Here is a 25,168-nt window from a genome sequence, read left to right as displayed (position 1 = left end):
ATTAATTACACCCGGCCTCTGCAATGATTATTTTTTTTCCTTTTTGCCGGAACTGCAACTACAGTTTATCAAGAGCTAGTCAAGACATTAGGAATGCACACAACCAAAAGGATACCAAAAGCCCGGCGCAAAAAAAAGATACCAAAAGGAAACAGAAATAAAGGTAACCAATGCAACAAGCAACAACACCATCCATCGCCCTTAACAACACACGAATCACACTCGTCAATCTGATACGCTAGAGAGATAGACTAATTTGCACAAGCTGGACACCAACGGTGGTTGGGCTGCCAGATTCATTTGCGTCTGCGCTCTCCAGTAGAGTACATGCACGGGTCACAAGCTTTCAAATACAGTAACGCGTGTGCTAATCAAACGCTACTGCTATTACATATGTCGAGGTTAATATGGCAAAAGTAGAGGTGGCTCTCGTATGTCGTCAGAGCACAGTTGTATTCCACCGACGGTTAATTGTCGCCGATTGCATCATCGATGCCAAAATTAAAGTTGAGTGTCTATCAAACTCGCGTCACGCAATTGTTTATGTTGGGTAATGATAGGTGCCAGATGCTTACAAATCAGAAGACTGAGGAGCGTAGACCAAAACAATGATGATGCACGTGATGTGTGATTGCACGCGTTCTTCCTCTCCCCTTCTTACTTCAGACAAATCTGGAGACTTGCTTGTTAAGCTTTCCCAGTCGACCTATCAAAACACCAAAACACAATAAAAGTTCCCAGTGGAAGCCCTCTCCCGGATCAAGACAAGGAAGGAGAAGCCAAGTTATCTGACTTTGTCACTATCAGCGGGGGAGTGAATGTGATCTGCACGTACAATTAATCTCTTCAGCCAAATTAAGCAATGCATACCAAATTTCTTGACGCCTGGCCGCCTGCCAGCTGCGTGCCTGTGCAATTGCAGAAAAGATGATGGTGAGCTAGACACGACCCATATGTGGAGGCCTAAAATTTGTTATTCTTGTAAGAATTTTGAACTTTGTACTAAAGATAGTTTGTGTGCTTGAACCGGTGAAGAGGTTGGAAAAATTGTATAAGGAAGAGGATATGTAGCACCTCGGTGCTCCAACCCCCTATATGAACATTAAGTTCAAGAAAATACCGAGAAAATTTGAAAAAACAAAACTGGGATTTTGGGATATCAAATTTGGGTGTCCGATCTACTTTTGTGTGAAGTTTCTTATGTGTAAAAAAACCGGTTTGGATGGATTTTAGTCCGGACAGTATTTCCCTCGCCACATATTCCTGGTATTTTATTCACGAAACTTCACACGGGAGTAGATTGGAAACCCAGTTTGACATCCTCAATTTTCTTTTTTTTAATTTTTTGGGATTTTTTATATTTAATATCCGTATAGGCGTGTGGAGCACCCAGGAGCTCCGGTGTATTTTCTGAATGTATATATGCTAAAATGAAAGGGCAAATCGTCTCCGCGCAAAAGGAAAATAAGACCAATGCCAAAGTATCAAGAGTTTGAGTTCCCAAGCAGCAACGATGGTTAATATTTCAGTAACATAACAATTTGGACCTCATCATCATTTCATGTTTAAAAAATCTGCATTTTGATCCATCAGTTTCACCTGATTATTCAAAAATATTGATAAATTTGATCTGAAATTAGTTTAAATCTGACTGGAAATTGCAAACTTACAAATATTTCGGCGCCCACCAAAATCTTAGAAGTTCCGTCAAAATTTTGTTTAAATTTTAGCTCTATGCAACGCTAAACACTACAATTGATAACTTGTAACATAAGGAACATCGGAAACTATGCAAATGCGAGGGGTAAAACAGAGATCAATGAACATACCCAGTTTTAATACGAACCTACGAGATAACAATAAAATTGCACATATAGAATTATAGATGCATATATAACAAGGCAAATGTATTAGTTAATCTGCAGAAAAACACATTGCTGCTCGTACAATCTACCAACCCTCACGAGTAAACTAACACAGCAGTACACAAACCCAAGTGGTAATGTAATGTGGAATAGGAAGCAAAAAAAAAAAGGTAGTACGAAATGGCAGAGCACTCCACGTCACGCACACAGTGCAGCGAACAGATTAACCAAAGTAACTAAACGACCAAATCAACCAGCCGCCGGCCGGCGGTACGTCTAGAATCGGTTCATGAGGCCCTTGAACCAGTTCTTCACCCCGCCCTCCGCTCCATGGTGGTGGTGGTGGTGCTGGCGGGGGCCGCCATGGCTGAACCTCCTTCTCATGATCGCCTCGCTCAGCCTCCTAGCCAGTTCTTCCACCTCGTCGACCTCGTTGTCGCTGTCATGCGCGTGGTGGTGGTGGAAACGTCGGAACAGCTTCATCTTCGGGCCTTCATCCTTGTCCTGCTGGTGGTCGTCCTCCTCCTCCACGTCCTGGTCGTGATGGTGACGAAGATGGTGGCGGTGGTGGAAGCGTCCGAACAGGTTCATGCTCGCGCCTTCATCCTTGTCCTGCTCGTGGTCGTCGTGCTCCTCCCCGTCCTCCTCGTGGTGGTGGCGAAGATGGTGACGGTGGTGGAAGCGGATGCCGTGGCGGAACCTCCTGATCATCTCCACCTTCCACCCCTTGGCTGCGTCTTCCTCCTCCTCGCCATGAAACAGCTTCTCGGCGGCGTCGGTGTCCGGGCGTGAGTCGGGGTCAGGCTCCGCGACCGCCTCCAGCTCGGTCTCTTGGTCTTCCCCGCGGGCAAGCTCGGTGGGCACGACGTCGACGACGGAGGGATGGACGCGGGCCTCGCCCGGACCGGAGAACGCGCCGCGGTGGTGAGAGAGGCCGTGGTGGCGCGCCCACCAGAGGTGACGGTGGAGGTGGCAGGGGCGGCGGTGGGACGGGAGCCGGAGCACGTCCTCTTCCACCGTGACTGCCGGGGTGGGCAAAGCCGGAAGGGTCACCTCAGCAACAGCAGCATCCGCCTGATCATCTTGAGTGAGGAGGACGGAGTTGGATGAGCCCTGGTCGTCGGAGATGGTCTCAAGGACGCGGCAGCTGGCGACGGCAAGGAGGGAGAGGAGGAGCACGGCGGTGGTGGCGAGACGTGCCATTGTAGCAGGAACAGAAGGTCTCAGCTGGAGTGAGATGGGAGCGGGCCGGGGCATTTGTAGTCGAGGTGAATCGCACAGGAGATTTGGTCAATGGTCGATGGCTTGAAATTAAAATTTCAGGGCATGATATCAAGGCTCACCAAACAAGGTTTTAGCCTTTAATTAGCTGTAGACGTTAGGTAACTTATTCGGTCTTGCTAAGTCTCAGTTGATTGAGACCAGTCGCGATGCTATATCCATGACATCTTACATTAAAATCTATGCAAAATTTTCTTTTATGTTTTTTTCTCTCTTACATATTATGTCATTCGACTGAGACTCGACAGAGACCTAGCTCTAACTTATTATACTTATTCCATCATATATACCGGATGACGTTTCCCTCAATAAAAAAGAATCAGCGACGCTATGCTACATGTGCATGAATATTTTCTTGCTTCCAAACGATGGAGCTGGATATTTTCCTTAGCTGCATATATAATGAGATGTCGATAGCAAATTAAATTCAAAATTGTACTGCATGATTGCACCCTTCCGTCCGACGAGTCCATTGTATACCGTCGAGAGACGAACCAGCGTGTGTCAACCGGGTTCAATTGCGTAGGCAGTGACGTCAATCATCTCACCATCTCGAATAAACAAAATGAGGCGAAGATCGAGGCTTACGTTGTGCTGGCAAAAAGATTTAGCAACGCCCTAGCTAAGCAAAGCTTAATTAACTACTACCGGGGTTACTAGCCTAACGTGCACCTGGCGTGTGCCATCTTTGCTCTCTTTTTTTTTTAGCATCAGTACAGACACAAGCGCTCATATAGTAGGCGCCTTGTCGTCGACGGGAACGTCCCCTCACACTGAAAGCGCATCGCCGGAAATCCTGAAATAAATCCAGGAATAATGCGAGCACCAGGATTTGAACCTTGATGGGTTGGGGATACTACTATCCACCTAACCAACTCAACCACAGGTTGATTCACGCCATCTTTGCTCCTAAAACTATGTGAACCCCGGCCCTTTTTTTCTGAAAAACATATGCACTTTATTCAAGGGATATAACAGATACTTGAGCAAAGGTAAAATTTCACTCATAGGCTTCTCAAACCACTCAACAATAGAGAAAAATCTAGTCAATCTAGCGAGCTCGCAATTTTATTTGCTTCTCTATTACAATGTTTAAACCTACAAATAGGGAAATCACAGGCTAAAAAGTAGAAATCAACAAAAACTGCCGCTGATACTCCTGCTGACCGTCCGCCAAAATGGCTTCAGTGACCTTCAGATTATCGGAATTTAGAGCATCTCCAGCCGTTGCGCCCCCAAGACGCGCCGAAAATCGCCTATTGGGGGCGAGCCGGCGGTTTTTTCAGCGTGGGGGCGAGTACGTCCCCAGTCGTCGGGCCCCAGACATCTCCATAGTTCGGCCAAATTTCAGCAAACACGACATATTTAGGCCAAATTTCAACAAACACGACATATTTCGGCGAAATTTAGACGTTTCTTACACGAATAAAATGCACGGAAAAAACCCTAAACTACGGGCCGAAGTAGGTGCTGAGCAGGGCGTAGTCGTCGCCGGCGTCGTCCTCCTGCTTCTCCTCCTTGACACGGCCGGCGCCGCTGCTCGACCCCTCGCCCCGGCGCGCTGCTTCACGGCGGCGGCGTTCGGCGATCTCCTCCAGGGCGAGGCACTGGCGGTCCAGCTCCATGCGCGCGTAGTCCTCGCGCGCCCACTGCAAGGCGGCCTCTTCTTGGTCGGTGAGGGAGTCCTGAATTAGGGGGTCTCCGGACAGCCGGACTATATCCTTTGGCCGAACTGTTGGACTATGAAGATACAAGATTGAAGACTTCGTCCCGTGTCCGGATGGCACTCTACTTGGCGTGGAAGGCAAGCTAGGCAATACGGATATGTATATCTACTCCTTTGTAACTGACCTTGTGTAACCCTATCCCCCTCCGGTGTCTATATAAACCGGAGGGTTTTAGTCCGTAGGACAACTGACAATCATACCATAGTCTAGCTTTTAGGGTTTAGCCTCTCCGATCTCGTGGTAGATCAACTCTTGTACTACTCATACTATCAAGAATAATCAAGCAGGACGTAGGGTTTTACCTCCATCAAGAGGGCCCGAACATGGGTAAAACATCGTGTCCCCAGCCTCCTGTTACCATCCGCCTTAGACGCATAGTTCGGGACCCCCTACCCGAGATCCGCCGGTTTTGACACCGACATTGGTGCTTTCATTGAGAGTTCCTCTGTGTCGTCGCCGTTAGACTTGATGGCTCCTTCGATCATCGATAGTGATGCAGTCCAGGGTGAGACTTTTCTCTCCGTACAGATCTTTGTATTCAGCGGCTTCGCACCGCGGGCCAACTCGCTTGGCCATCTGGAGCAGATCGAGAGTTACGCCCCTGGCCATCAGGTCAGGTTTGGAAGCTTAAACTACACGGCCGATATCCGCGGAGACTTGATCTTCGCCGGATTCGAGCCCCTGCCTAGTGCGCCACATGGCCACGATGAGCATGATTTAGCTCTGCCATCGGACGGTGTCCAGGAGATCGCGCCGGCAACCGCTCCGACTCTCAATTCGGAGCCAGCTGTGCCTTCCATGGGCGGGTGGATAGACCCCGCCACAGAGGCCGCACTCTCATCGGCGATCGAGCCGAGTATCGACCTTACCCTTCATGAGAGCCGTGATGTCGAACTACCGGATTCCTCCCCGGCCACGGACCCCCAACCGCCTGCGCCCGTGCCTATCGAATCCGATTGGGCGCCGATCATGGAGTTTACCTCCGCGGATATCTTTCAGCACTCGCCCTTCGGCGACATACTGAACTCATTAAGGTCTCTCTCCTTGTGAGGAGAATCCTAGCCGAACTATGTCCGGCAGGATTGGGATGCGGATGACGAAGAAATTCGCCGCCCACCCACCACCCACTTAGTAGCCATTGTCGACGACTTAACCGACATGCTCGACTTCGACTCCGAAGACATCGACGGCATGGATGACGATGTGGGAGGCGAAGAGGAACCACTGCCCACCGGGCACTGGACAGCCACCTCATCATATGATATATACATGATGGACACACCCAAAGAAGGCAATGGCGACGAGACAGCGGAGAATGACCCCTCCAAGAAACAACCCAAGTGCCGGTGTCAACGGCGCCGCTCTAAGTCTCGCCAAAGCAAAAGCGGTGACCCCGGCACAGGAGATAATAGCACTCCGGACAGTGCCGAAGACGACAACAATCCCCTCCAGCAAGATCTAGGGTAGGAGGATGGAGAAGCCAGCCCTCTAGAGAGAGCGGCAGATGGAGAGGCGGAGGATGATAATTACATGCCTCCCTCCGAAGACAAGACAAGCCTCGACGATGACGAATTCGTCGTGCCTGAGGATCCCGTCGAACAAGAGCGCTTCAAGCGCTGGCTTATAGCCACGGCAAATAGCCTTAAAAAAAGCAACAGCAGCTTCAAGCTAATCAAGATTTGCTAGCTGACAGATGGATTGAAGTCCTTGCGGCCGAGGAATATAAACTCGAACGCCCCTCCAAGAGTTACCCAAAGCGTAGGTTGCTACCCCGACTGGAGGAGGAAGCACTCAAACCTACATCTCCAGCATATCGTGGCCGCGATAGAGAGGCATTTCAGCCAAAAGCTCAGCCCGCACTCCGATGCCACCCAAATAAAAATGTCAAGGCATGGGGAAATACGCCAGACCTACGAGACGTATTGGAGGACAAAGCAAAACATGCAAGATCGATCTATGGATCACGAGGGCGTGCCACTATGCGAGACGATAACCGTCACACCGAATACAGTAAAAGTAGGTCCGGCCGAGCCGAACACAGCGGGCAAGACTCATTTGAGCTGCGCCGCGATATAGCCCAGTACAGATGCGCCGCACACCCCCTATGCTTCACAGACGAAGTAATGGATCACCAAATCCCAGAGGGTTTCAAACTCGTAAATATCGAATCATATGATGGCACAACAAATCCTGCGGTATGGATCGAGGATTTCCTCCTGCACATCCACATGGCCCACGGTGATGATCTACATGCCATCAAATACCTCCCACTCAAGCTCAAAGGGTCAGCTCGGCATTAGCTCAACAGCTTGCCAGCAGAGTCCATTGGCTATTGGGAAGATCTGGAAGCCGCATTCCACGACAACTTCCAGGGCACTTAAGTTCGACCGCCAGATGCCGATGACTTGAGCCACATAATTCAGCAGCCAGAGGAATCGGCCAGGCAATTCTGGACACGGTTCCTAACAAAGAAGAATCAAATCGTCGACTGTCCGGATGCAGAGGCCCTAGCAGCTTTTATGTATAACATCTACGGCGAGTGGCTCGCCCGGCACCTTGGCCAGGAAAAGCCGAAATCTATGGCAGCGCTCACGACACTCATGACCCGCTTTTGTGCGGGAGAAGACAGCTGGATGGCTCGTAGCAATAACATATCAAAGAACCATGGTACTTCGGATACCAAGGATGGCAATGGCAAGTCACGTCGCAACAAACACAAGCGCCACATTAACAGCGACAATACAGAGGATACGGTAGTCAATGCCGGATTCAAAGGCTCTAAACCCGGTCAGCGGAAAAAACCATTTATAAGAAGCACTCCAGGCCCGTCTAGTCTGGACCGTATACTCGATCGCTCGTGTCAAATACACGGCACCCCCGACAAGCCAGCCAACCACACCAACAGGGATTGTTGGGTGTTCAAGTAGGCCGGCAAGTTAAATGCCGAAAACAAAGATAAGGGGTCGCATAGCGATGACGAGGAGGAGCCCCGGCAGCCGAACACTGGAGGACAGAAGAGGTTCCCCTCACAAGTGCGGACGGTGAACATGATATACGCAACCCACATCCCCAAGAGGGAGCGGAAGCGTGCGCTAAGGGACGTATACGCGTTGGAGTCAGTCGCCCCAAAGTTCAACCCATGGTCCTCTTGCCCGATCACCTTCGATCGCAGGGGCCACCCCACTAGTATCCGTCATGGCGGATTCGCCGCACTGGTTCTAGACCCAATCGTTGACGGATTTCACCTCACTCGAGTCCTTATGGACGGCGGCAGCAGCCTGAACCTGCTTTACCAGGACACAATGCGCAAAATGGGTATAGACCCCTCAAGGATCAAACCCACAAAAACGACCTTCAAAGGCGTCATACCAGGTGTAGAGGCCCATTGCACAGGCTCAGTCACACTGGAAGTGGTCTTCGGATCCCCGGATAACTTCCGAAGCGAGGAATTAATCTTCGATATAGTCCCGTTCCGCAGTGGCTATCATGCACTGCTCGGGCGAACCGCATTTGAGAGACTCAATGCGGTACCGCATTATGCATACCTCAAGCTCAAGATGTCAGGACCTCGGGGGGTCATCACAGTTAATGGAAACACAGAGCGCTCTCTCCGCACGGAGGAGCACACTGCGGTCCTCGCAGCAGAAGCACAAAGCAGCCTCTTAAGGCAATCCACTAGTTCGGCGATTAAGGACCCAGACACCTTCAAGTGCGCCCGGAGTAATCGGCAACAAGACCCCTGGCAGGTTCCGAGCTCGCATAGCAATGCGGCCCCCACCCCAGTCCCAGCCAAATGGCGAAATCCGTGCCGCGCGTACATAATTATGCATTAAAAATACCGTCGGCATAGGTGGGGAGGGGGCACGACTACGGCACGCCCCAAGACGCGGCTCAACCGCACTAGGGGCTTCCCGCTTTGTTATTTTTCTCTCTTTCAGGACTTTAACCTCTGGAAACCCTGTCCGGCAATATGACTGCCGAACACATGATGCAGCAATCAAGGAGGCAGAAAGCTACGTCGCACCACGGCACTCCCAGGCGGATTACGATAACGAGTGAAATACTTGCTTTAATGCCATTCCTCAGCTTGCCCTTGGAGGGGACATGTCAAATAGTCCTACTTTTTGCTTATCGCACTACTTGTATCATTTTGCTTTAACGCATCTTTTTGAATAAACAATGCATAGCACTAGACTATTGTCTCATTCTTTATTCTTCCTTTATATATATATATATGTTCATTTCATGACATCCAGCACCCGTACACTCTGGTACGGCTAATACGCTAGGGGCTTAAGCATACCCCATAATACGGCATGAGATGTCCGAACACTTTAGACAGTGCGGCACCCCGAACTTATAGCATTGTATGCATCAGCTCCGAATCATGTCTTGGGTCAATAGTTGGGTTTGCCCCGCTCCCATGTTTTGATACCTTACGTTCCGCTATATCGGCTAAGGTAGCACTATTAGAACTACTGCGATTGTGCCCCGGTTCAGCTGGGCTAAGCACCTCAGTAGAGAAAACTAAAACTGACTGTCATAATAAGGCGAGAGACTGGTCGCTATTCGAGAGGTTTCGAGTCCCTAAAGACTTATGCCGCTTAGAGCGAGGAGTCGGCTTTGTCCGGCTTAAGGCATGTATAGCGCCCCAAATTCGGCCTTCCGAATACTAGGGGCTTCGCCAAAATTTAAAATTATAGACTTCTATGGCTAAGTGAGAGTGATAAAGCATTATAGTCCAATTGCCTTGTTCGTTGCGCTGAGCACCTCCCTCGAGGGACCCAAAAATGGGAACAAGAGTGCTCAGATTTATCCCGAACACCCCAGCACTCGTGGCATATGGGCAGAAGCCGACGACTAGCCATCTCTCAGATTTGATAAACAGCCGAACATAAGGTAATATTTTAAATTCAAACAAGCGTTGCATAGCGCATATGAACAAGTTTTTATGCCACGGAATCACACAAGCAAGTTCATTCAAATATTACATCTTTCGCACACTCGTCCGCTACAAGACGGGCACCCTTCAGGACACCCTCATAATACATCTCGGGGTGGCGATGCTCCTTGCCCTGCGGCGGCCCCTCCTTCACCAGCTTCCCGGCGTCCATCTTGGCCCAGTGCACCTTCGCACGGGCGAAAGCCTGGCGTGCACCCTCGATGCAGACGGACCGCTGGATGACTTCCAGCCGTGGGCAGGCATCCACAAGCCGCTTCACCAGGCCGAAGTAGCTGTTGGGAAGGGCGTCGCCAGGCCACATCCGGACTATAAAGCCCTTCATCGCCTGTTCGGCCGCCTTGTGCAGCTCGACCAGTTGCTTCAGCTGGTCGCTCATAGGCATCGGGTGTTCGGTCCCAGTATACTGAGACCAGAACAGCTTCTCCGTCGAGCTTCCCTCCTCGGCCTAGTAAAACTTTGCGGCATCCGACACGTTGCGGGCAAATCTGCGAATGCTCCTGGAGAGCTCCGGACTCGGGTAAGTAACAAGTAATTTACTTTCACATGCTTGCTTTGCATATTGAATGCCTTACCCGCCGCTATCTTCCTCATCGCCTCAATCTCGTGGAGGGCCTTTTAGGCTTCAGCCTTGGCACTCTTTGCGCTCTCAAGGGCCACGGAAAGCTTAGACTCTCGCGTCTTCGAGTCAAGCTCCAACGCCTCGTGCTTCGTCACGAGAGTTTGGAGCTCTTGTTGCACCTCGCCCACCCATGCCTCTTGCTTTTCCCGCTCGGTGCGCTCCTGGGCCGCTTTGTTTTCGGCCTCAGACAGCGCTTGCTTCAGGGTTGCCACTTCGGTCGTGGCCCCTGGCAAATTCATAATGATCCTATCATTTTGCAATCGCATCTTTTTTTGCATATATATATATATATATATATAGACAAGGTATTACTTACCTTTGTTCTCCTCGAGCTGCCTCTTGGCAAGGCCAAGCTCTTTCTCGGACACCTCGAGGTCCTGCTTCAGTGCGGCGACCTCCGCAGTCAGTGCGGCAGAGGCCAGCAGTGAAGCCTGCATACGCATACAGACATACTTATATTAGACTCCTGCAGATATTATTTGATCCTCTATTCGGCTTTTCTTTGTGAACCCAAACAGAGCATCAGGGGCTACTGTCTATGCGGTAATATTTTTCCTATATTTTAAATACTTACCTCAAAGCCTGTTAGAAGGCTGGCACAGGCTTCAGTCAGTCCGCTCTTGGCGGACTGAACCTTCTTGATCACCGCACTCATAATAGTGCGGTGCTCTTCGTCGATGGAAGCGCCGTGAAGCGCTCCCAGCAGGTTGTCCGGTGCCTCTGGATGGGCAGAGGTCACCGGCACGGGCGTCTTACCCCTTTTGGAAGGGGGCCGCCTGCCCGATTCCGGAACCACTGGAGGTTCCTGCGCGGTGTTTGGCTGAGAACCGAACATGGAGCTCCCGGGAGCCTTGCTCCCTTTGCTCTTGGAGTCTGGAAGGTCGCCTTGAGGCGCCTCCGGGAATGTCTCCCCCCGGCTCGGTGCCCCTTGAGACAATACCTCGGCGTTGTCTGTAGGGCAAGGGGAGGAGGTGGTCGGAAGTGGATCACTATCCATATCCGACGAATCCAAGGAGTCGTTCGACGAGGATACGTCAATACGGGTTTGGGGAGGTCTACATAATCATATTCGACATTAAGGGAAGCAGTGCGACAAAGGTATGCTATGAGTTACTCTGGTATCCGAATACTTACGACTTCGCCAGGGGCTTGGCCCTGAGCAGCCACTCGTCTTCGCCTTCGGCGACGGTGGTGGAGTAGTCCGGAAGGAGAGTCCTTACCTTCTTGGACCCTTCGGCCTCCCCGGTTGGGGCGGCCTTCCTTTTCTTGTCTACCCCGACTGGAGGGGGAGCATCTTCATCTTCCTCCTCATCATCTTCATGAGAGGAGTGCGCCGCAGAGTTATCGGACGATGAGTCCGATACCACCTAGCGACGGGAACTCTTGCGGGTTCCCTTGGCCTTCTTCTTGGTCTTCTTCGGCACCTTATAAGGAGCCGGAGTCAGCATCTCCATCAGGAGAGCGTCTGTAGTGTCTTCGGGCAGAGAGGTCGGACAGTCAATCTACTCTGATGCCTCCACCCAGTCCTGTCAAAGGCATGGGAGCTCAGAGCCCGCACATGGTTAAGCTATAGGAAATAAATATCCTACCAGATGTATAGAACTTACCAGATTCGCGGGGCGCTTCGCACTTAGCCCGCGATCCTCGGTGAGAGAGGGGGGACCCCGGCGCCCTTGAACAGCACCCTCTAGACGTCTTTGTGTGTCGTGTCGAAGAGCTCGCTTAGAGTCTGGTGCCGGGCCGGGTCGAACTCCCGTAAGTTAAAATCCCGTTGTTGACACGGGAGGATCCGGCGGAAGAGCATGACCTGGACTATGTTGACAAGCTTAAGTTTCTTGCTTGTCATGTTCCGGATACACTTCTGGAGTTCGTCCAGCTCCACTGATGAACCCCAGGACAGGCCCTTCTCCTTCCAGGAAGTGAGCCGCGTGGGGATTCCGGATCGAAACTCGGGGGCCGCCACCCAGTTGGTGTTGCGCGGGTCGGTGATGTAGAACCACCCCGATTGCCACCCCTTTATGGTCTCCACGAAGGAGCCCCTCGAGCCATGTAACGTTGGGCATCTTGCCCACCATGGCTCCGCCGCATTCCACTTGTTGGCCACCCACCACCTTCGGCTTGATATTGAAGGTCTTCAGCCACAGGCCGAAGTGGGGTCGGATGCGGAGGAAGGCCTCGCACACGACGATGAACGCCGAGATGTTGAGGATGAAGTTCGGGGCCAGATCATGAAAGTCCAGCCCATAGTAGAACATGAGGCCGCGGACAAATGGATGGATGTGAAACCCCAGTACGCGGACGAAGTGGTGGAGGAAGTGAAGGAAATATGCCCTAGAGGCAATAATAAAGCTATTATTTATTTCCTTATATCATGATAAATGTTTATTATTCATGCTAGAATTGTATTAACCGGAAACATAATACATGTGTGAATACATAGAAAACAGAGTGTCACTAGTATGCCTCTACTTGACTAGCTCGTTAATCAAAGATGGTTATGTTTCCTAACCATGGACAAAGAGTTGTCATTTGATTAACGGGATCACATCATTAGTTGAATGATCTGATTGACATGACCCATTCCATTAGCTTAGCACTCGATCGTTTAGTATGTTGCTATTGCTTTCTTCATGACTTATACATGTTCCTATGACTATGAGATTATGTAACTCCCGTGTGCCAGAGGAACACTTTTGTGCTACCAAATGTCACAACGTAACTGGGTGATTATAAAGGTGCTCTACAGGTGTCTCCAAAGGTACATGTTGGGTTGACGTATTTCGAGATTAGGATTTGTCACTCCGATCGTCGGAGAGGTATCTCTGGGCCCTCTCGGTAATGCACATCACTTAAGCCTTGCAAGCATTGCAACTAATGAGTTAGTTATGGGATGATGTATTACGGAACGAGTAAAGAGACTTGCCGGTAACGAGGTTGAACTAGGTATTGGATACCGACGATCGAATCTCGGGCAAGTAACATACCGATGACAAAGGGAACAACGTATGTTGCTATGCGGTCTGACCGATAAAGATCTTTGTAGAATATGTAGGAGCCAATATGGGCATCCAGGTCCCGCTATTGGTTATTGACCGGAGACGTGTCTCGGTCATGTCTACATTGTTCTCGAACCCGTAGGGTCCGCATGCTTAAGGTTTCGATGACAGTTATATTATGAGTTTATGAGTTTTAATGTACCGAAGGTTGTTCGGAGTCCCGGATGTGATCACGCACATGATGAGGAGTCTTGAAATGGTCGAGACATAAAGATTGAATATTGGACGGCTATATTCGGACACAGGAAGTGTTCCGGGGAAGTTTCGGATAAAACCGGAGAACCGGGGGGTTACCGGAACCCCCCGGGGGGTTAATGGGCCTCATGGGCCTAAAGTGGAGAAGAGGAAAGGCAGCCAGGGCAGTCCGCGCGCCCCCTCTCCCCCTAGTCCGAATTGGACAAGGAGGGAGGGGCGGCGCCCCCCCTTTCCTTCCTCTCCTCTCTCCCTTCCTTCCCCCCCCTCCTACTTGGACAAGGAAAGGGAGGGGAGTCCTACTCCCGGTAGGAGTAGGACTCCTCCTACGCGCCTCCTACTAGGGCCGGCCGCACCCCCCTTGGCTCCTTTATATACGGGGGCAGGGGGCACCCTAGGACACACAAGTTGATCTTCGTGATCGTTCCTTAGCCGTGTGCGGTGCCCCCCTCCACGATACTACACCTTGATCATATTGTAGTGGTGCTTAGGCGAAGCCCTGCGACGGTTAAACATCAAGATCGTCACCACGCCGTCGTGCTGACGAAACTCCTCCCCGAAGCTTTGCTGGATCGGAGCCCGGGGTGCGTCATCGAGTTGTACGTGTGTCAAGAACTCGGAGGTGCCGGAGTAACGGTGCTTGGATCGGTCGGATCGGGAAGACGTACGACTACTTCCTCTACGTTGCGTCAACGCTTCCGCTTCGGTCTACGAGGGTACGTGGACAACACTCTCCCCTCTCGTTGCTATGCATCACCATGATCTTGCGTGTGCGTAGGAAATTTTTTGAAATTACTACGTTCCCCAACAGGAAGACCACCCTCTCATGAGGTTCTGGGGTAGGGATGACCTGCCCCGCGGCTGGCAGCCGGTGCGTGATATCCGCGGCTAAGTATCCGGCTCCGCGTAACTTTTTGATGTGCCCCTCCGTGACGGAGGAGGCCATCCACTTGCCTCCCGCTCCGGACATGTTTGGAGAGAGTTGAGGAGGATGCGGACTTGCGCGCTGGAGCTCGAGTGCGCGAGAATGGATGAGCAAGGAGGAAGAAGGCGTGGGTAGAAAAAAGGTGAGATCTTATTCCTTTATAAGGGCGGACTAAACTATGCGCCTCCACTAGCCTGATAAAACCCGCTTGTCCACCAAGCGCCGTAATTGATGGCGCGGTTGGGTTACCCACGTCCGTATTGATGAGAATCTCGTAATAAGGGGAACACGATCTCTGCTTTGACAAGATGTGTCAAGAAACCGCCTCGCGTTATGTGCGGGGCTGGTTAAAGAAAAACGGTTCAAATAATTACCGGGCCGTGGCGTGATGTCATGCTGCCAAAACATGTCAGCAGATTAGATTTTTGGAAATATTATTCTCTCTACAGTGGTATGTGGAACTTATTTTGCAGGGTCATACACTATCTTTGTATTCAAATTATTCCGTGGTGTATTCGGAGGAGGAACCCGCCTTACAATGCCGAAGACAACACTGCGCGCCGGACTCATCGTCATTGAAGCCTGGTTCAGGGGCTACTGAAGGAGTCCTGGATTAGGGGGTCTCCGGACAGCCGGACTATATCCTTTGGCCGGACTGTTGGACTATGAAGATACAAGATTGAAGACTTCGTCCCGTGTCCGGATGGGACTCTACTTAGCGTGGAAGGCAAGCTAGGCAATACGGATATGTATATCTCCTCCTTTGTAACCGACCTTGTGTAACCCTAGCCCCCTCCGGTGTCTATATAAACCAGAGGGTTTTAGTCCATAGGACAACTGACAATCATACCATAGGCTAGCTTTTAGGGTTTAGCCTCTCCAATCTCGTGGTAGATCAACTCTTGTACTACTCATACTATCAAGAATAATCAAGCAGGACGTAGGGTTTTACCTCCATCAAGAGGGCCCGAACCTGGGTAAAACATCGTGTCCCCAGCCTCCTGTTACCATCCGCCTTAGACACACAGTTCAGGACCCCCTACCCGAGATCCACCGGTTTTGACACCGACAGTCGGCCTCCTCGGCAAGAGCAGGCTCCGGCTTCACGGCGGCAAGACCCGACTCCGGCTTCACCGTCGCTAGCCCTGGCTCCCTCTTCGGCTTGACCAGGCGAGGAGTGGTCGAGGAGGAGGAGCCACGGCCGCCATCGTTGATGACGAGGCCGACGCCACGGGTGCGCCTATCGAGAGGCGTCTCGGACGGCTCTGGCTTGACGCTGACAAATGCCGGCGCGCCGGAGGAGTGAGAGGAGGATCGGGAGGAGGAGGAGGAGGAAGAGGAGGATGAGCATCCCATCATCCTCCTCGGCAGCCACGCGCCGCCGCTTCGAGTGGTCGGGTACTCGAACGCGGGTCGTTGCCGCCCTCGAGGTGCGCTAGGACGCCGCTGAGCGTGCGGCCCGAGACACCCCACCACAGGCGGCGGCCCTCGCTGTTGTTGCGGCCGCGCGGCGCCGGCGCGTTGTTGGTGGAGGCGAGCCGCACCTCCTGTCGGCGTTCGAAGTACGCCGCCCACGCCGCGTGGTTGTCGGCGGCGTACTCCAGGAGCGCCCGCTCCGCGGCCGTCAGGGACGCTCGCGCACGCTCGATCTCGGCGTGGAAATAGGTGGGCGCCTCAGGGACAGGCAGAGGGGGGACAGGGACCCCGCTGGCGCTGAGCCTCCACCGCGACGGAGCACGTACGTCGGGCGACGCGGGGTAGTTGGCCTCGTGGAGGAGGTGGGCCTCCCACTCATGCAGCGAGCGGCGGCCGAAACCGTTGGCTGCCGCCGCGTCGCCGGGGTACCTCGCGCTCATGGTTGCCGGGGGGGAGAGAGGGGCTCGAACGGCGGAGAGAGGGGAGGAAGTGCGGCAGCGAGAAGGGGGGATTGGTGCCTCACCGGCGCGGCCAGGGGCGGCTTTTATAGTGGCTCGGGGGTGGCCGCGTGTGAACGCGTAGCGGAAGGCTGGGCGGCGTCGCTGCACTTCACCACCCATGAATCAATGGCAGGCTGACCGGCAGCAGCCTTGGCATTGATTCCCCGCAGGAAAACCGAGACGATGAGGACGACCAGCCTTCGTCTCGCTGACGCGCCGGTCCCGCCACTCTTTCGCGCCAAAACGTTCGAGCCGGCGTCCCCGGGCGCCCCCCAGCGCGCCGGGTTCGGGTTGAGTGCGTCGGCATCAATTTCGGTCCAATCCGGCGAAAAACAGGCTCGTGGGGGCGCGACTGGGCCGATTTTTCGGCGCCGGCGCTAAAAAACGGCCTTAGATGGCCTGTTGGGGACACGGCTGGAGATGCTCTTATGATGAGGTGATTGCATCCCACCCATCGCGCTAGGGATAGGCCAAATCTAAGAGCCCAATCTTGTGTTGTTAGAGCGTCCACACAGTGATCAATTTTCCAGAAACCTTCTGCAATAAAATTATCTTTATCGTTCCTCAAAACAGCCCCTGCCGTACCCGCCCATCAAGCTGCTTTACATTAATCTACGTGGTTGAATGTGCATCAGGCATCCTATTACATGCTTTGTGCCCCGTTTAGTCCAGGAAGGACGCATTGCACCATTCTAGGCCCGTTTCTTCTATTTCTATTTTTTTTCAAGTTTTCATTCGTATTTTTCTTTTTGTTTCCTTTATTTATCAAAAGTAGGTTTTCTCTTCCTTTTTCTCCTTTCTATGTTCAGCTTTTCCCTTTTTGTTTCTATTTATTGGTAACTAATAAACATTTTAAACATAAATTAATTTTTCTGTTTTCTTCTTTTCTGTAAAATATATAAACAATAATTCAACAAGAAAGTAATTTTAAATTTCTCATCTAATATTACATGAATTTCTTAAATCACATGAACATTTTTAATACATGATTTTCTAATTACATTTTTTTAAATTCAACAAACACTGTTTTTAATTCCATGAAACTTTTAAAAAATCAGGTACACGCCTTGAAGATTGGATCGCAGCAAGAAACCATGAGACAATTTTCGCTCATGAATTGCACAAATCAACACAAATGCCATCCACTACACATACCAACCACATATCCTGGTGCACAACGCATGCCAAATCACTCTTCATCTAGAACTGATTCAAATGGCAGACCATATTGCCTTCAATCTGAACGTTCTCCAGATATATATCACTTGACAAACAATCAAAAGCACAGCATGGAACAAACAATAAGAAGTTTCTATGTTGATAAATCTGCAATAGGTAGATCATGAATTCACAACGACGAGAGGCCCCATTCCCCATGACTTAACAACATGAAGCGGGCAACTCGTCTGTCAGAACTTGCATCTGGAGGAACCGCACTTTGAGACCAGTGAAGGTGACACGAAAACCAGAAAGGCAAAAAAGCACTTGCATTGAAACAACAGTTCATATATCAGAAAACTGAATCTCGGTTTCAGCAGACATGAAAATACAGCACATAAATGAAATACCAAAGATAACTGAGTCTCCGTGGAAGTGCAACAGCAGCCCTGGCCATTCCAGGTCCACCCAAACAACAAGATAGATTATAGGACAGATTAAGAACAACAACATAACCATTCATGTTATCATGTACTGCCACAAATAAAAGTTGGTATACCGAATAGAGAAATAACAGAGACCAGAATGCAGATATTAAAATATTCATAATAGTTCCAATATATATAACACTACACAAACACAGGCAGAGTACTGTCATATACATCACTCAAGCACCAACAGGTACATGCCGTATGTATATATAACGGTCACATATTCATGATTAACAGAGAAGTTGACTGAATAGCTAGCAGCATAATGTTAGGTACATGACTTCAATCAAGCACCAACAGCATATCACAACTTAACCAGATAACTGTTGCTCATATTCAAGATCTAAGTTCACTATCATCATCAGAAAGATGGACAAGTGTGAAGGCTTCAATACACAAACATTTAGTGCCCATCCGCTAATGACTCCGAGAACAAAGGAACATATGGAAGATAAGGGCACCTTGAATTCCGTCCAAGATCACATACGAAACGCGGCTCCCTCGAATCCATTTTGTATGACAATAATTTCATCTGCGGAAAGATCCTCGATGCAGATTCTACAATTATCACATTGTCTTCTGGGTGGGCTGAGATAACACTATAATGTTCCCCGGCGCTTGAATACTCTACTCCGACCAGTTGCATGTAGCTGACTTTGAGCTTCAATGTCCAACAATTTTCATTAATAGAATCTTCAAGAACCCAGATTGACAGTTCAGAAGAAGCATGATCTGTGAGATACAATTGTCCTCGTGATACATAAACATTAGGAACACCACGAGCATCAGGTGAAGTAGGAATAGGAATGATCCTATAATTACCCTGCACGTCGATGGCTGCAACTGTATTACTATCAGAACGTAAATACAACACTCCGTTGAAAAATGCGCCACCTGATAAGCAGAGTATCTCAATTGAATTGTCCCAAACAATTTGATGCGTCCAACCACCAGCTTTGGAAGAGTATATCCCCACCTCTTCGATGCGATAATCATACTTATTATTCAGATCCAAAGCCACGGCAGTTACCAACTCGAACACATGGAAGTGGGAGGAGATGGCCGGGTCGAATCCCAGGCGAGCATCGTTCACGAACAAGGAATACTCGGGCACGGATACCCATCTCTCAGTAGCAGGATTGCACACCACGTACTCCAAAGTACCAGGGTCATCCCACGACTTGGGGGCAGTCCGGCGTCGGCAGAGGAGGAGGCCGTTGCAGCAATCCAAGATGTCGAGCTCCCCGCATTCAGGTAGGAACGAGAGTGAGGCGTCAAGAGGGCACCAGTTCCCCGAGACGCTTTGGTAAACATGAGGAAGCCGTGAATCGCGGCCCATGCCGTAGGTTTTGTAGAAGAAGCCGGCGAGGGTCGACCGGGGAAGCTTCTCGCGGTGATCGGGGTGGGAGATGAGGTCCCGCCAGCGCGTGGAGACGCACTTGCAGCAGCGGGTGGACTTGTAGGGCACACGCGAGATGACCTCGACCAGGAGGTCGTCGGGGAGCTTGATCGTCGGATCGCTCATGAGGGCCGCCTCCATGGATCCCGTCGCCATCTCCGGGGACGCAACGAGCGGCTAATCTGCAGATCGGGGCGGAGGACGAGAGGTTAGAAAGATACTACGTCCTAGCAGTGAGGGGGGAGCGAGGGAAAAGAGGACGTACCAGATCCGTGGCGCGCGGACTGCTTAGGGATAAGCGGCGAGAGCGCCGGCGTTGGGTGCTCCCATCCGCGCCGGCGAGTGGGTCGCGGCGAGCCGGTGAGGGTTTGGTTTGGTGCGGGGCGACGAGATGGATGGATGATGGATGCTGCGGAATTTATTTTTTCTTTTTGCAGTTATCTGGGCTTTTTACTGGGCTGTATACGAGTCCAAAGACTCCCACTGATAGACACGCACGCCATTTTACACGATCTTAAAAAAAATTAACCTTAGGCCCGTTCGTTTCACAGGAATTTTGCAGGATTTTTACACGCAAGAATTCCTACTGAATGCTTTTCCTTTGAAGTGTTCGCATTGTAGGATAGCAGTACAGTATTCCAAAAGAAATGCTGGCTTCCTTGTGTCTATTCCGAAGGAACAAAAAAATCTACTCCAAGCTCATTTGTTGGCGGATGCCCGAGGAAAAGCAGAAGTACCCCAGACAAAATGTTCTATGTGAGAGAGAAAGGTACTAGCTGTGCCCTGGTGCTGGTGTTTGCCTAGAACTTGGTGGGTCCCAACAATTAGCTTTTCCTTTGGATTTTATCCCATGACCCGAACACCTCAGTTTTAGCCGATCCTTTATTTGAGTATCACAAAGGTTTTCAAGCTACCTGCAACCCAGTTTCTTCACAGGTTTATATTCCTATGTTTTTCTATCCCTCCATTCAGAACACGGCCTTAGTTCAAAGCTGCGACACTTATTATGGATCGAGGGGAGTCTTAATTAAAGAAATTTCTTCCAACCATTACTTACATAGGCCGTCATGCAGGACAGAATAGTGCAATCTCAGATGTGCTAACAGGGGCAAAGTATGTGTGTGTTCATAGAGATGAGTATGACAAATTGAATGTTTTCCATGACAAATTATGTTTGCCGAGTGTGGCAATTTTAGTTGCAAAGCATGGAAAATCCTTCCTGAACTACATGGCTGAAGGTGAGCAATTCATAAATCCGAGCAGTTCTTAAATTGCATAGGCGATGAACAACTCACGGATCATGATGACCTATTCATAAACTACGTAGCTGATGAGCACTTCACAAATCCCCAAGATGAGCAGTTCATGGATACAACAGAAGGCGAAGATGAACAATTCATACATCTCGTAGTAGCCGAGGATTTTTTTTCCAGTAATGTAACAATTTAGAAATATCAGTGGAGGTCGTGTTGTGTGCACTGCTTGGTTCTTCCCGGTGATACCAGCTCCGGTCTCCTTGGACTTCTCATTCCTCTTTTTAATTTGATTCTAATTGCTATGACAAATATAAAAGTTGATGGTAGACTGTAATCAACTTAGAATGCAAATAATATGCAGCGATAGATAGTGCCGCAAGCCAGCAAATCAGAAATCCAGAAGGGTTACATATATTCCCCAAATCCTGAAACTGCAGTCTGTGTGTGGACTGTGGATTACAGGACTTAAAAAACAAAGTAAAAGTAAATTTGATCAACAAAGCACAAATATATTTACAATCTCTGTCTTATTTTTCTGCTAGATGATTGTTGGCACTGTTGACATGTCAAATTTTGAAAACCGTGTCCCCCAAAAAGATGAGAGTAATTGTAGACAAGAATAATGCATTATAGGCATGCATGTCAACCATGCCCGTGTGAAAACGTACATCGTGTACTCCTTATTTCAAATATTTCTAATCACCCAAGAAATGTTTGGAGAAAACTAAGCGTTGGTCCTCAATTGACCACATCAAGGACCAGCTTGCGGGACTTGTAGACCGACCACTTCATGCGCCGGTAATAAGCAGCTTGCATAAGCGCGAGCGAGAGTAGGAAGATCCATTTGACTCCCATCTATGATACAATCACAAGGTGGAGTAAGCAATTACGGAGTAGATAATTTATGCTGCCATTCAAATAAAATGGGTGGTGTAGAGCAAGAGGGCTACCAGCTTTCTCTCTTCCATCTCAGGCTCAGCTGCCCATGACAAGAATGAGACAACATCTTTACCCATCTGGAATTGTAGAGTGTAGACAGAAGAAACAACCCATCCTTTAATTTAGTACTGAATCCGCGGCATAAGTTCCGTGATGCTCACAATAAAAAAGTAAGACTTACCTGAGCTTCCGTTGCAGGAGTACCGTCTTCATACTCGACAGCTCCATCACTAAGCATCTTGGGCATGGCTATGGCGCCACCAGGAAAGTAGGGATTGTAATGCAAGCCTTCACGAATCTAGATTTTAAATCAAAAGCAGAAGCTTACGAGTTAGGGTGTAAGAATTTCATCAGAGTATATAACCAAAACAAGGTACCTACCTTACCAGACAACTTCAAGCAAGAGAGAAAGATGCATACTCACTGGAAATTTGATTACGATATTCCTTTTCACAGTACAATTCTCAGAGGAATTTTAGAAGAAAAAAAATCTCAGATGAAGTTGGTAATCCTTTCAAATTCCAAGTAAAAAAGATTAGGTTTAGTGACGAGAGAGTGCTAGAGTGGCACAGCATTTTAAGATTCTTCAAACTTTGAAGTTGACTAGAGAGAAGCAAATAGCGCGAAAGGATTAATGGTTGGGTAAATTCAGTGTCAGTTCAGAACAAGTGTATGCCCATCATGCGCCAATGTGAGTCCATTGTATCCATATGATTGCTGCTACTACTTACGCATAATAAAAGTATAAACTGGGAAAGATCACACTGAGAACTACAAGAAACCATCAACACCAAATATAAATGAGAGGATTACCGAGACGCCAGCAGGTGGATCACGGTAACCAGTAAGAAGAGAAAAAACGTAGTTCTGACCATTGTGCCTGGCCTGCAAAAAATGTAAGCAAAGAGTGAGATGCAATTTTGAGGCCAAATATTGGATGAATGCAACCAGAATCCATCAGTCGGTTACCTTTGTAATCAAGCTGAGGTCTGGGGGGTATGCTCCACCATTTGAAAATCGAGCCGCTTGCTCATTCGCATATGGTTGCGGCAGACGGTCGCTCAGCTTACCCGGGCGTGTGAACATTTCGCCTTCATCATTTGGCCCATCAACCACCTCAATCTCAGCGGTCATTGCTTTTGTTTCCTCCTCTGTGTAGGCAACACCAACCAGGTCTCGGTACGAGATCAGGGACATCGAGTGACAGGAGGCACACACTTGCTGATAAACTTGGTGTCCACGCCTTATTCTGCTCATATGTTTTCAAGAAAATTAAATACGTTTTGAAGAGATATTATCAATTTCAAGAGAATGTTTTTACAGATAGCATAACTGTAGTATCGGAGACTGTTGTATTTCCGTTTATCTTAAATGGAAAGGGGCACGCCCGGTTCAAAAAAAAGATAGCATAACTGTATAGTATTCCCCTGTTGCTGAACTTGGACTATTTGACAGAGTCAAACCCTCGACAGAAGTTGTTTGACAAGAGAATATGATTTCACTTACGATGCGTGATCATAAGAACTAAGGATGCCTTCATGTGGCCAGGGATAGCTCGGAGATTCTAGCCCATGCTCTGCTTCATCAGCTGACGCTATTGTACCAAAGCTTAAAAGGCCAGAAGCACCAACTCCAAGAATAGCCAATGCTTTCAGTCCAGTGAAGCCAGAGGCTCCTTCTGGATGATTTATCCGGAATGAAGAAAGAAGAGATGAATCCTGCAAGAACAAGTGTAAGAAAATTAACTTCATTTGTAAAATTTAACTCTTCTAGTTCAATTGCAGATCTATAACTCTATACAAGCAAAAAGAAAATCCTAGTGCAGTCGTATAACTACTATACTACAAGCAACGAAAAAGGTGGGCTTAGTAAAACTGCATGAACTGGTTCCGCAACTAACAAGTGCAAAGTTACAGAACAGTACTGTAACAGAGAAACATGGAACAGTACTGCAAAATTACACAACAATACTGTAATAGGATAAATCCACCGAATGCAAATCTCATCCAATAATTTCTGCAAGACAGCTGCTATTTCTCTTAGTCTCTTATAGGGTAATTGCACGTAGTATCTGGAAATTATGCATGCTGATGGTAATGCACCTTGGCGGCATCTAAAAAATTTTCAGACGAGCCATCGAAAATACTACTTGGTTCAGTGCATATATATGTAACGTTGCAACTAGAACACTTCGAACCAACTAATGTGACTTAAGCTGCCAGCTCTTTTTGATAACAAAGGAAAACAGTCAAAAAAGAAGAACATAATAGGATCTTTAAAAAAAAGAACATAATACGGTAAATTAATTTTTTGAAAAACAGAGAGGAAATACTTACATATGAGTGCTGGCGAAATGCTTTCTTCAGAAGCTGGCTGATGCCCCTCCCAGCAGCCATCTGCCACGTTGCATCAGATATCCAAAACAGGTCGATTAACATTTAGGAGTTTCGGTCTTGTAGCACAGTAATCATTAACTTGTTGCAAAAGGATCCCAAACTTGAAGGTACAGCACTGATTGGAAGCTAAAGTATGGCAACTCTCGGCCTGAATTCCAATTGATGGATAATGATTTGCAGAAGTAGCAGGGTCTGCACGAGGTTCATATCCAAACACATACGTACAAAACAGAATCACAAACTAGGTACAGTACTTTGCACGCCCGCAGGAGACCAGACGTTCCTAGGTACCAACACGCAGAAGAAGAAGAAACAGAGACGGGTTGAGTTCGGCAATCGGTACCTGCGCTGCGCTGCGCTACGAGACGGTGGAGAAGGGCGGCGAGACCAGAGGGGAGCGCGAGCGGCCGGGCTGCACGTCTGCTGTCTGCACGATCGGGGGCGGAGGAGGGAGAGTGGTGTGGTGGGGAGCTGGGCTTTGTGGCGCTCGGATGGCCGTGCGTGGTGGCGACTGGAGGAAGGTGCTGACCCGTGGGCCCGGGTTATTCGAGTGAGTTTCAAGCTTCACTTTTTTTTGAGAGAGGAGTTTCCTGTCCACGTGGCGGACTTGTGATTTGGGAATGGGCTGGCCCGCTCTGGCATGGACCTTGTCCCGGTCGGCCCGTCTGTTCTGTCCAGGTACATGGGGAGCCACTAGTTAACGAGCGCTCCTTTGGAAGCCTCGCAACTATCAGTGCCACTTGCCGCGCTCTCAGTCATTTGTTACGTGTCGTGCTTTGGGCGCTTCTTTTGAATTTTGTTTATATATTTTTTTGGCACGTGTTTTCGACTATTTAAACGGTTTTTTTCCAGTTTTTTTTTACGTTTTGTTTTCCACCGGTCTTCCTTAGCTTTTGGACAAAAAATAATTTTTGAAAACAAGAATTTGCGCAAAAAGCGTATTTTTTTTCTTTCACGAGAGTCACGGTTTTGCTTTCGCGAAAAT

At 49.2% G+C, this 25,168-nt stretch overlaps 3 protein-coding genes across 4 annotated transcripts; all 3 read right to left on the bottom strand.

Annotated features, from left to right (window-relative positions):
• Window positions 1-1,892: 1,892 nt before the first annotated feature.
• LOC123063290 (uncharacterized) lies at window positions 1,893-3,142 on the bottom strand. The gene has a single exon (XM_044487030.1). It carries the CDS (start codon window positions 3,120-3,122, stop codon window positions 2,142-2,144), a length of 981 nt encoding a protein of 326 aa, XP_044342965.1. The 5' UTR covers window positions 3,123-3,142; the 3' UTR covers window positions 1,893-2,141.
• Window positions 3,143-18,296: 15,154 nt separating this feature from the next.
• On the bottom strand, window positions 18,297-20,009 carry LOC123059195 (putative F-box protein At1g30920). Its single transcript, XM_044481819.1, has 2 exons — window positions 19,858-20,009; window positions 18,297-19,774 (listed from the first exon to the last, which is right to left on the bottom strand). The coding sequence occupies exon 2, from the start codon at window positions 19,746-19,748 to the stop codon at window positions 18,597-18,599; it is 1,152 nt and encodes a 383-aa protein (XP_044337754.1). The 5' UTR covers window positions 19,749-19,774; window positions 19,858-20,009; the 3' UTR covers window positions 18,297-18,596.
• A 1,227-nt stretch (window positions 20,010-21,236) lies between these two features.
• Window positions 21,237-24,712, bottom strand: LOC123059193 (cytochrome c1-2, heme protein, mitochondrial). Of its 2 annotated transcripts, none has more exons than XM_044481818.1 (8): window positions 24,527-24,712; window positions 24,124-24,183; window positions 23,294-23,505; window positions 22,757-23,036; window positions 22,601-22,672; window positions 21,969-22,085; window positions 21,799-21,864; window positions 21,237-21,703 (listed from the first exon to the last, which is right to left on the bottom strand). In XM_044481818.1, the coding sequence occupies exons 2-8, from the start codon at window positions 24,181-24,183 to the stop codon at window positions 21,587-21,589; spliced, it is 924 nt and encodes a 307-aa protein (XP_044337753.1). In that variant the 5' UTR covers window positions 24,527-24,712; the 3' UTR covers window positions 21,237-21,586. The 2 variants fall into 2 exon arrangements, with proteins under 2 accessions (XP_044337753.1, XP_044337752.1); XM_044481817.1 differs by having other exon boundaries at window positions 24,124-24,375; window positions 24,527-24,682.
• Between the last annotated feature and the right edge of the window lie 456 nt (window positions 24,713-25,168).

Source organism: Triticum aestivum, chromosome 3A, assembly GCF_018294505.1.
Source record: "Triticum aestivum cultivar Chinese Spring chromosome 3A, IWGSC CS RefSeq v2.1, whole genome shotgun sequence".
Taxonomy (NCBI): Eukaryota; Viridiplantae; Streptophyta; class Magnoliopsida; order Poales; family Poaceae; genus Triticum; species Triticum aestivum.
This window is presented reverse-complemented; position numbering and strand designations above follow the sequence as displayed.

Coding starts and splice junctions, on each gene's coding strand:
- LOC123063290 (XM_044487030.1), bottom strand. CDS start 3,122: ATGCCCCGGCCCGCTCCCATCTCACTCCAGCTGAGACCTTCTGTTCCT.
- LOC123059195 (XM_044481819.1), bottom strand. CDS start 19,748: ATGGCGACGGGATCCATGGAGGCGGCCCTCATGAGCGATCCGACGATC.
- LOC123059193 (XM_044481817.1), bottom strand. CDS start 24,225: ATGTTAATCGACCTGTTTTGGATATCTGATGCAACGTGGCAGATGGCT. Junction 23,037..23,293: donor AGTTCTTATGATCACGCATC/GTAAGTGAAATC, acceptor ACATATGAGCAG/AATAAGGCGTGGACACCAAG. Junction 21,865..21,968: donor CTCCTGCAACGGAAGCTCAG/GTAAGTCTTACT, acceptor CTACAATTCCAG/ATGGGTAAAGATGTTGTCTC.